The sequence below is a fragment of the Balaenoptera acutorostrata genome, chromosome 18 (assembly GCF_949987535.1).
Source record: "Balaenoptera acutorostrata chromosome 18, mBalAcu1.1, whole genome shotgun sequence".
Taxonomy (NCBI): domain Eukaryota; kingdom Metazoa; phylum Chordata; class Mammalia; order Artiodactyla; family Balaenopteridae; genus Balaenoptera; species Balaenoptera acutorostrata.
Window position 1 is genome coordinate 787,428 of NC_080081.1, and position 11,541 is coordinate 798,968.

The 11,541-nt window shown below is 59.0% G+C and overlaps 1 protein-coding gene across 5 annotated transcripts in view; it reads right to left on the reverse strand.

Moving 5' to 3' along the window:
• MCF2L (MCF.2 cell line derived transforming sequence like) overlaps nucleotides 1-11,161 on the reverse strand; it is a 130,488-nt gene extending 119,327 nt beyond the window's left edge. For 2 of the 5 annotated variants that reach the window (XM_057533016.1, XM_057533025.1), the window contains exon 1: nucleotides 4,765-5,147. In XM_057533016.1, coding sequence (XP_057388999.1) covers nucleotides 4,765-4,933 — 169 coding nt within the window. In that variant the 5' untranslated portion in view covers nucleotides 4,934-5,147. Of the gene's footprint in view, nucleotides 1-4,764; nucleotides 5,148-5,525; nucleotides 5,579-11,054 lie in introns of those variants that run through there. The other 3 variants (XM_057533011.1, XM_057533012.1, XM_057533018.1) reach the window with 3 other exon arrangements.
• Between the last annotated feature and the right edge of the window lie 380 nt (nucleotides 11,162-11,541).

Genomic DNA, 11,541 nt, shown 5'->3' on the forward strand with positions numbered 1-11,541 from the left:
TGTCCATACCCAGCTTCTCCCCCAGGAGAATTCTCCCACCAGACCTCCCTTCAAAGCTGCTCTGTGCCCTCCTGCCCTCGGGAGAAGCTGGGCGTATCCCAAAGGGACCGCGCAGTGGGGACAGTTCCTGTGGAAACAGCGCCCGCGTGGGCATACGCTCCCGGGAACAGGGTCAGCGTGGGATGGGAGGTGGGTCCTGGGGCCGACAGGGTCCAGGCTCACGTCTTGCTTTGGGAAACGAGTATCTCAGAGACAGTAAGGCTTCCTGATGCGGAAAAACAGAGGAAAGAAAAAACTGCGAATGCATGATAAAAATACACTGAGGCACCCGTCGTAGGTCTTTCATCAAAACTACACACACTTTGTGCTCACAGAATTGCCGTCACAGTGCATTGTTTTATAATCGGCTGCATCACTCCTTAGGGCATAAGACATGGGGCAGTTATCACCGGACAACTAAATGATTTCGCGCCCCCCCCCCAGTCCTGTGAATTTGCTTTTCACAAAATATCCATCATCATAAATAATGACTCTGGTGAACATCTTTGTTTATGAATCTTCATGACAATTTTTAATTAATTCCTTAGTTTAAATTCTAGAAGTGGAGATTGCTGATTGAAAACAAAATGCTTGAAGATTTTTATCCACACCATCAACCTGATTTCCAGGTCCGCTGTAAGGATAGGCATTCTTACCAGCAGTGGGTGTAAAATTTTTGTCCATAACGATATAGACAAAGGAGATCCCGTGGGAAATCGACACTTCTCGTTCCCGTTTATTCACAGGACGGTGTTTCTTGTGCTGCCGTGTCATCCCTAAAGCTCTAGTTTCTGTCAAGACGTCTGTCCCGCTGATCCTGCCTCGTAGGGGAACCACGTGTAGAAAGGCCGTATCTTTGCAGCAGTTTTTTTTCTCGTTCTTCGCGGTTAATCTTCATGGTGATTTGTGATGCAGAGCCCAGAGACAGGAGCAGCGTTCGCTCCGCGGGGTCACGGGGTCATGGGGTTGCAGGCGCAGCCCCGGGGGAGGAGGATAGGCGGGACGCCGGGAGCACCGCTTCCTGGAACAGGTCGGGTGTTTGCCAGTCCTGGATAGGCAGGCAGGATTCTAAGCAAGCACAGGGCAAGGCCAGGGGAGGAAGAATTTCTGGGCAGTGGGACCTGGTCAAAGGGCGCAAAGGCTGGCCCCTCAGTCACCCTCCTGGCTAGGAGAGATGCAGCCTGTACCCGCTGGCCACACTCAGAGGAGGGTGCGGCCACTGGTCACCTTGGTCATACGGCACGTGTTATAAAGCACATAGTCAAACAGAAAACCCGCTAAGTTTCTGCCGAAACGTTAACAAACTCGCCGCTGCTACTGGGCGTGCTGTGCTGGCTGCCAGAGGTGGGTCCTGGGGTTCGGGGTCTGGGCTGAGGGCTCCCCAGGCATCCTCAGGCCTGTGAACAACCTCCTCCAGCAGCTCAGCCATCACTCCTGGTTCTAAGTGACGCGGCCCGTCCGTGCTAAGTAAAGATGGGACACACCAAGTCAACTCCCTGAGAAGAGCATGCAGGAGACGCTGGGGGACGGAGGACTCCTCTGGAGTCCCCGAAGCTTTGCAAGGTGGCCGGGGGGTTGATCAGCTCGGGGCCGCTCGGGGCCCTTCTACCCTGAGACCTCCCCCCACTCCCCGGCTGCCTCACCCGGCCCTGGCCCCCCGGCAGCTGCCGTAAGAAGATGATCCGCTCCCAGCGTCAACCTGCAACACACCAGCTCGTCTCCCGATATTTATAAATTCACGAATGGTGCTGTGTTCTCTAAAACACAGTTCCTAAAACAAAGAGGAACTCCTTCTAGCTTCCTGGCTAACATTAAAAAGTCCAAATAAAGACCAAGGGATCAGGAAAGGTTAAAAATGAGAAGTTAATCATTTACGGTAACACCAGGAGCTCCGTTTCCACAAACAGAGTGTTTGTCTTTTGAGAACGTCCCCCTCGAGACGCACACAACCACAAAGAACAGATGGACCGGGCCGGGTGTCCTTGGCTCGGTCAGGAGGGTCGGCAACACCACAAGGCTCCCAGGAAAGTACGGACGGTCCCAAGAGAGAGAATGAGCTTCGGGAGACAAGAACCAGGAAACCGCGAGCGTGACGGCCGCCCAATTCTGCACAGCTCGACCCCCGAGAGGGCCACGATCGTGGAAAGTCACTAGTTCTCCTTAAACTGCAACCACCACCCAGGCCCGAAACACTGGGGACAGACAAGAAGCCAATTTCTCTCCAAGCATCACTTTCCTGTGGTCATTTTCCCCTTTTCTGAAATGCATTTTCAGCCCAAGCGAATTGTTTCTGCAAACCTCCCTCCCCAGAAATGTGAATGGCCCAGGGCCCCTCCCTGAGGCTCCTCCGACCCCCTCCTCAGGAGCCCCCTCCCCAGAATCCTGAAGGATCTCACACTGTAGATGCACTAAGGTGTTGGGTTCAGCTACCAGCAACTACCGATATTCTAAGGTTTTTGACCCAAACAACAGCAACTTCACAATTCAACGAATATTGCAGGTGGCGTTTTGGCATCACTAAAGACACTATTAACCGATCAGGACAGACGGAACTTTTTAAACAGGAAACGTGCACGGCGATGGTGGTGGTCCTGCCCCTTCGCCTCTGCTGTGACACAGAAACTGCTACGCGTTCTCAGCTCCCCTTCCTGCTCCCAAACTCAGGCTGTACGAGGACAGCAGGCATTCGGAAACACGAGCAAACGTTTCCAGACAAATGCAGCCTCGCACCCCGCAGCCTGCTTGTGAGATCGGGGCCACGCCGACCGCGGCTGCGGGCCCACTGTCCTCCGTACGTGGCGCGTGCACAGCCAGGGCAGACGGTGCAGACCCATCACCCGCCGGCTGCGAGGCACGGGCGGCAGCAGGAGCGCGCAGGGACCTGGCGTGTGGACACGAAGGCCTAGTGTGGAGGACGGGGAGGAGGGAGGGGGAAGGCCCCCTTGCCACATGGAGCTCACCGGTGTTCACGCAGCCCGGCCCAGCCCCCCTGACCTTCTCCAAGACCAGTGTCTGCTGATGCGGAGTCTGCAAGTGGGACCAGACAGATCAGCCCTTCACCTCACCGTCACCCAGCTCGACAGGAGGAAACCAGCTTCCCTGCTGGTTTCAAAACCAGCGAACGCTTTCACGACCGGCAACCCCACTTCTGGGGACGCGCCCAGAGAAGGGGAAGCAGGCCGCGGGCGGACAGCCGTGTACCTGTTCGCAGCAATGCTACTCACGGCGGCCAAAAGATGGACGCCACCCAAGTGTCTCAGCAGACAGTGGATCAACAGCGTGGACCATCCCCACGAGGGAACAGGACTCAGCTCTGAGGAGTTAAGCACCGACCCATGACGCAACACAGACGGGCCTCCAGGACATGTGTGTTGTCCTGGAATAGGGACATCTTATTCCATCTGTGCTGGCTGGAATAAGCCACAAGAAGACAGACGCTGTCTGACTCCACGGACACGAGGTCTTTGAAGGAGTCAGATTCACGGGGACAGAAAGTGGACAGTGGGGCCCACGCTGGGGGAGGGGACAGAGCTTCAGTTTGGGAAGGTGAGAGAGTTCAGAGATGGACAGCGGTGATGGTTGCACAACAATGTGAATGTACTTCATGCCCCTGAACCGCACACTTAAAAAGAGTTGAAATGGCCAGTTTTATGTTATGTACATTTTACCACAATAAAAATCTAACATACTGATTTCAAAAACTTAAGTTCTGACACATGCAGACTTCATACCCCATACGCCCGCAGCAGGACGGAGCCCAGGACACAGCCGTAAGCCGGCGACCCGGGGACTCAGCAGTCTCAGGACGACAGCACTGCCCTGAGCCCCAGCTGTCCAAGCCATCACGAGAACCAGCTCGGGGCCGAGAAAGCTCCAGCGGCAGAGCCGGAAGAACTGTTACCCAAGTTCCCGCATGAGTCTCTGGCTTTGGGCTCTGGCCCAGTCCCAGGGGGGACGGCATGGCCCAGCCCCAGGGGACGGCATGGCCCAGCCCCAGGGGGGCATCATGGCCCAGCCCCAGGGGGACGGCATGGCCCAGGCCAGCGCGCTCACCAGCAGATTACCACCGGACCTCGGGTGGCCGTGCGCGCGTGTCCCTCGTCCAGGGAAAACTACTTCGAGAGTCAGCTTGGGAAGGAATGGCAACAAATGATTCAACACAGGCAAAACTAGGAACAGGAGCTATGTTCCTCCACTAGGAGGTGTGGGAGAGCGCTCAGGACGGCCAGGAACAGGAAGAAAGGTGGCCCGGGCGTGGACCAGGGGTCAGGCCGAGCTCCGAGGAGGGCGGGCGGGCGCCGCCCAGTGTGTCCCGCGGGCCTGGGCCACTGCTGTGGGGACCAGTACAAGCCTGGCACCACCTCAGTCTGACAAGGCGCCAAATCCAAACGACGGCGTGCGTGGTTCTGAAGCTGAAGCGAAGGCCGGGAACAGGGCCCTGGGGGAGCGCCGTGCTCCGTCTAGAACCCAGACACGTGCTTCTCATGGTCCCACCGGAGCCAGCCTCAGCGGGTCGACTGCCAGGAGGCCAAACGGGCAAACGTGCAGAGGTGACGTGTCACCCGCACGAGGGCAGGGGCGGCCCCTGGACCCAGCCCGGCCCCGCCCCTGCCGGCAGGCGACCCGGGAGGCCAAGGCGCGCTGTTCCCCCAGATCTAAAACACATCGGTCCCCCCGGGAGGACCAGAGGCGCGATGAGGACCCGGAGGTGTACGGCGGCCCTACCTGCGGGCGTGGGCGTCCCCCCCGGCTGGTCTCGAACGAGCCTGATGACGTCAGACACGTCGACCCGAGGGTCACCTTCTTCCTCGTTGGCCTCACTGGGCCCTCGCGCGGGAGGACCATCGTCACCTCCAGTCTCCTTGCACAGGATGAACCTCCAACAGTCAAACATGAGTCTGCAGAGCGAAAAACAGGTTTTAAAAGGAAACGCAGCTCACACAGCCAAAGACGTCAGCCGTGTTTCTTTGAACAAAACCCAAATCACCAGATACAGCCTGCAGCAGTGTTTATTCTGAAATGGATGCAGGTTATTTAGAATTCAAGTCATTCTTCTCCAGTGAATTTCTACCGTGTCAACGTTCAGTTAAAGAAGCGGCCTTCTTTTATAACGCCGAAATGGAATAATGCGTGGCACAAGCAAAAATATTATTTACTTCTGCTGCTTAAGAAAAAGAAAAACCTAGATTTTCCCCTTGACATTTGGGCTCTTGTTTCAAGGATAAAAAAGCCCCCGGTTCTCCTGGTTTCAATGTCACAGTTGAATCCACTGAACTGGCAAACGTTCAGAGCCGCTGCCACCTGCGCTGGAAACACCTCCAACCCCCCAGGTAGAGAATGCCATCCGAGTGCCAGGACAAACATTCGAGTCTTACTCCTGCAGTGAAAATTTGGTTAAGAAACTCAGATCAAGTCTTTGGGAGGCAACCTTGGATTGAAAGAGACAGCTAGTGACTATATTTCAAACAGAAGCCGTGTGACATCACCTGCTGGGTAGATGCTCTCCGCCAGTAGGTAATCACAGACGACTCCTTTCTGTACTCGGTTTTTTGGCATATTTATGGCTCATTGGCTTACGACCTGGCTGGGCCCCTTCCTTAAGAATAAAGATGTAAATAATTCAATGTGGATAAATTCTGCGTGGGGTCCCATGGCAGCTGCTCAGCTGCTTTCTCCACTCAGGTGGCCTGTCCTGCTTCCAGCCACACCCCACGGGCAAACCCTCACTAGCCCGTGGAGGAGGCCACCTGGACACACGGGAAAGGCCACCCAGCTACTCTGGATGACCCTCCTGTTCCCATATCTCCCCCTTCGTGCCCTTCCCTGAAGCCCCTCCCCCCAAGGTCCTCCCTGGCCACCTGGCCGCGCGATGCCTGCCCACGCCCAGCACCGTTCACAAGCCCACCACTGCCAGCGGCCCCAGGGAGGGGTTCCAATGGGCCGCCTACATGAGAACCACGGCTCGGAGCCTCAACCATCATTCCAGGGGGGAAGGGGCTGCCACGGGGCGGGGGACACACAGTTCAGGTCCCAAACCCTGGGGCTCCACCAACCCCACACTAACAAGGACAGGTGGCGTTTCCTCTCATCCCCTCCTCTTCCCGCCAAAACCTACAACCCCACTGGGCTCCCACAGCCTCAAAGGCATGTCCCTTTGTCTTCACCAACACTGCCTTCGGTCAGTACCTTGTCTGTTTTATCCGTTACCCACGCGAGTCTTCGTGTCATTTTCCAGGCATGTCTTCAGATCCCTGTAACGTTTTATTAAACCCGTTTGCGTGACCCTATGATGAGGGACCTTCCTGGTGACGAGAGACAAGGAAGCCACACCCCACACCGTCTCCTCCAGCAGGACCTCAGCCCTCGGCCCTGGTCCTCGGGTCCTGCTGCATCTTTCCAAGAAACCCAGGCCAGGCAGGCGCTCGGGAGGGCACAGACGCCGAGCACAGTCAGACCCGGGGCTACAGACTTCTGGTGGCTTCGGTCTAGTTTTGACATTTAAAAATAGGAAGAGAAATTTCCCTAGCTAAAAACCAAACAAAACCCCAAACCCTCTTTTGTCCTCCTTTCTTCTAAATTCTACTCAGAGAATTTCCGACACGAGCAGGCCGATCGTGACCTCAAACCTCCAGAAGGAACAGAAAAGGCCAGTGTGTCTGCCTCACATTTGTCCCCGGTGGCCATGATGTCCCCCCCCCCCCCCCACTCCGGGACAGCCCTTCCACCAACCCAAGAAGGCGCTGTTGTTAAGTATCAGCGGCCGCTCAGGCTCAAGACACAAGTGCAAGATCCAAGGTTTGCTTTTAACGACTTTGTTCTGAGAAACAGAAGAAACATGCCCTTCGCCCGAGCCGGCTAGAGGACGGGTGAGCATCCCGCTTCCACAGGACACGGTCCAGGGCTGCGCCCCTCCCTGCGGTCAGCCTCCGGCCCCGAGGCTGCGGGTGCCAGGGGCCCAGGGAGGGTGGGGCTTCTGCCTTCCACCGGGATTTTACTTCTCCAGCTGCGTGGACAGGAGCACCCCAGCGTCGTTTCAGCAGAGGTGCTGAAACATCCCTCCAGAGACAGGCCAGGAGACAGGGCGGTTTCTCCAGCTCTGTGCTTCCCACAGTCCAGGGCGCAGAGGACAAACCCAGACATTAGGCCCACATGGGTTGTCGTCACCCTCTGTTCACTGTAAAAATCTCAAGGCTGGCGTAACCACAGAGCACCAAACCCTGTCGGTGCCTTTCGATGTCCTGTTTCCCACCGAAAAAGCCCTGACAAGCAGCTAGGACAGAGATGACAGGGGCCCACGTCTGGTCTTGGCCTCCGAGCTCAAGGTGTCCTGCACACAGACGAGAACTCGGTCACCCGGCGGCTAGACACGACCAAGTACCGTGGGACGTCCACCCCAGGAGCTTCCCAGGCTTGCCACCTGCTCAGCCAGCACTCCCTGCACACCTGCTTCGTCCCCCTGGGCGCTGAGGGCGCGGACACAGGGCAGCCCCAACCCAGGGAGCTCGCAGCCTGGAAGAGCGGTTTGTTCATGGACCACAGCCATGGGCCAGCGGGGCTCCGTGGCGCTCACACCCGCCGCGGCGTCTAGGGCACCAGGGAGGGAGGTAGGGGCTGTCCAACTCGGTGCCTGGGACGGGCAACCCTCAAGGGAGGTGAAGTCTCCATCTCCACCCCGCCCCGCCCTCCCTGCCCCTCAGGCCCATTTTGTGGGACAAGAGCAGGGCCTTCCCCGCGGGAGTCAGGCCCGCTGTGCTCCTTCTCCAGCCCTGAACTCGGAATGAGACACAGACGAGTGAGGAGGAAGGAGTCTGAGAAGATGTCAAGTGCTTCCAGCTGTACTCTCTTTGGCGTCCACACCATTACCTTCCTATTTGAGTTGTTCAGATTTTTGTCTTTGTTTCAACTCGGTGATTTGAATAAAGTTCTTCACTTTCTCAACAGATTGGATGGAATGCCCCAACGGTGACTTACATCCACACTTCACCTGACACGTCCCAAAGGTTACCCATCCTGGCGCAGGTGCTGCAGACGGACCCTGGACGGCTCCTTGCTCACCTCCGTGGAGCTGCGGAGGGACTGGTCCTTTGGGCGCCAAAGAGGTGCTGGGAGGTTCTGCGGAGGGCCGGGTTTCCTGGGGATCCTGGAGCTGACCGGGGCTGCCCTGATGCTTGGTGAGGCGCTTCAGGAGGGGCCCCTGACCACAAAGTGAAGGGTCCGGCTCCAGATGTCCACGAGTTTCTCGGTAGACACGGAGTGTCCACAATCCCATCGTGGGCTGGAAGTCCCCAGCCTTCTATTTGGGGAGGCCCAGAGGACACAGGACGCAGCCGTCCCCAAGGCGAGGGTACTACGGGCCGGCTCCGCCAGCACGAAGACCCCACACGCGGCTGGCAGTGCAGCCGGCCACCCACCCCACGCCGACTGCACAGCCCGTGGTGCCTTCTCCGGACGCGGGGCCCAGCCAACTGCATGCTCCAAGGGATGAGTGGACCGAGCATCGCTCGGGCGGCTCCAGACGCAGCCCTGTACGCCCTCGGCCGGGTTCAAGGCGCGCGCGCTCAGCCCAGCGTCTCTCGTCTGTCAGGTAAGAGCTTCAGCCAGGCCCTCCTGGGCTCAGATGAGGGTGGAATGAGTGAACCTGAGAACAAGAGGCTGAGCTTCACGTAGAACAGAACGTCACCTTCCTGTCAGCGTTACTGTTACGTCTCTAACTTCTTCCCCCAGAGCCTCTTAAAATAGCACCAAATCAACTAAGCTGGTGGCCAGATGCTGCGAATCCGAATCTGTAACATTCCAGGCCAGTTTATTTCCATCACACAAGTACTCCAGTAACCTTCCTTTCAACTTCAGGTTTTTCGCTGTTTTACAAAAGGTACTTAAATGCCAATCGGCAGAAAGCTCTTCTTTCCAAGTGACTGTAATTTCACTTCTAGTCACCAGGATTCTGCTTCCCAGATAAATGTCCAGTTTTCACAGCGGAGCCCCAGACTCAGAAAGAGGGTCTCGTGGAAAGCTGACCTTGGACCACTGATTACAGTTACCGCTGACCTGAGGACCCGAGTTCAATAGAAGCCCAGCAATGACGGCGGGTGGGGGGGGGGTAGTGAAGACACTCAAATTCAGGAGAAAGACGGGATTTCAAGCTGCATTTCAAGCACAGAAGTCCTCTGTCGCCGAGCTCCGCAAATCCGATCACCTTGACAAGTTAGACTGCCGCCCTCCTCCTGTTCCGAGGGTCTCTTGTACGAAGACGGCACCTCCAGCACTCTGGAAAGGGTCTGCCTGAAGCTGCAGCCAGGAGGGTTGTAACCAGGCTTCCGGTGCATAGGGCCCTCGGCCCGCTCGTCACAGCCTTTCGCACAACAGTCCTGGCCGCCGGGGGAGGCGTCACACGGGGCGGGGCTGAGGCCACAGAGGCCTGGGTGTTCCCACCACAGCTGCACCGGCGCCTGCCCAGACTGTGGGGCCAGGACCTGGGAGGGTGCCCCTGGCCCAGGGGGCGGGGGTCCTAAAATAGAGCTGAAAACTCTCTCTTCCTATCCCTCCCGTATTGACTCACCCCAGAGAGGCCCGCCTGGCCGCCCCCCCAGGACCGCAGGGCAGGACTCCCTCCGTCCCCCGGGGTGGTGGTCTCTCCTGCTGCAGTGGGTCCCAGGAGGCTGGAGCAGAGCTCAGAACGCAGGTCCCCAAACCAGCTTTGGGCTGGTCATTTCACCGATGATTTGCATATTAGAAGACCCTCCAGCGCAGGGGCTCCTTCCCCAGGGCCCCCGCCCCTCACCTACCTGCCCAGCGGGGTCCCCTGCCGGCCTGGGGCCCACGGCAGACACTCCAGCACCAGCAGCCCCTGGGGGACGCACTTCTATTTCTGTGGCTTGGCTCTGCCCCTCCCAGCGGTCACACATCCTGGGGCCTCCCACGGCCACCCCACACATCCTGCCTGTGCCTCAGGGTCACCTTAACCCCTTCCCTGTGCAGGGCTCGCAGGCGGTCCATAGGGGCAGGGCGAGCCACGTGGCCCCGGATGGGGACGCTTTCAGTGAAGTTAAGAGGCTGCACCTGCTCCAGAAAAAAGTCTCCTTTTTAGGAGAGTCTCCAGCTCCCGCCCGGCTCCTATTTAAGTGTCTAGCGCTACAGAAAGGCAACAAAGTGTGGTTTTTAAAAACTGGCAGCAGGGCTTCCCTGGTGGCGCAGTGGTTGAGAATCTGCCTGCTAATGCAGGGGACACGGGTTCGAGCCCTGGCCTGGGAAGATCCCACATGCCGCAGAGCGGCTGGGCCCGTGAGCCACAACTGCTGAGCCTGCGCGTCTGGAGCCTGTGCTCCGCAACGAGAGAGGCCCGCGCATCGCGATGAAGAGTGGCCCCCGCTTGCCACAACTGGAGAAAGCCCTCGCACAGAAACGAAGACCCAACACAGCCAAAATCAATCAATCAATCAATCAATCAAACATACGCATCTGATTCAAGATCCTCATTAAAAAAAAAAAAAAAAAAAAAAACTGGCAGCAATAGTCTCTGGAGTTGAAAGAGCAAACGGCATTATTTTTAAACTGCAGAGCCTACTCTTCTGCGGCCCGGCTGAAAAGCAAAACAGCCAGACTGGGGCCACGCCACTCCCGCTGCCCGGCCAGGAAGGGCAGAGTCAGGGGGTCACCCACGCCCCAGCCGCCCCTATCACACCTGTCCCGGCATCTGCTGGGGGTCTGCAGAGCCTGGAGAACGGCTCCTCCGCGGAGGGAACCCTGCAGGAGAAGGCCTGGGAGTGACACCCGCCGGGGTGTGCGGGACCCCGGCCCCGGCAGTGGGAAGGGGCGTCTGTGCGCGTGGAGCCCGCGCTCCGGGCGCGCCCGGCGTCCCCAGGGCTCTCAGGGGTCGCACGCTGGGCGGGGGCGGGGGCGGGAGGCGAGCGGAGCCTCCAGGAGCTGACCGAGCGCCCTCCCCCGGCCCCCCTCCCCCCTTCTCCAGCCCCACACACCTGCCCGGCCCCCCTCCCCCCTTCTCCAGCCCCACACACCTGCCCGGCCGTGGGCCCGTCCTCCCCGCGTCCGCGGCCTCCACCCGCAGGTGCCCGCGCTGACGCCGCTCCCCCTCGGCCTGGGGGAGGGGAGAGGGGAGAGGGGGGAGGGGAGGGAGGGCAGGAGGGCGGTGGGGTGGAGGGCTGGTCTGGCGGCGGCAGGAGAGTGGCGGGGGGCAGGGGAAGGAGGAGGGAGGAGGGTCTGGAGTAAAGGGAGCGGGGGGGAGGGGACAGCGCGGAGGGAGCGGAGCCGAGTGGGCGGGGCCGGGGGGCGCGGGGAGGGGAGGAGGGAGGGGAGGAGCCTCCGAGCCCCGCCCCGCCCCGCCCCCCGCGTGTCCGCACGCTCCCCCCACGCGCCCCAGTCGGCTTGCGTGGGGCAGGTGCCGCGGCCCGTGGGTCGAGATGGGCGTCGCCCGCGAGCTGCTCGGACCGGGCTCCGGGTGTGCGGATCCCAGGGCAGGAAGTGGTTCGTGGATGAGCCGCCCCG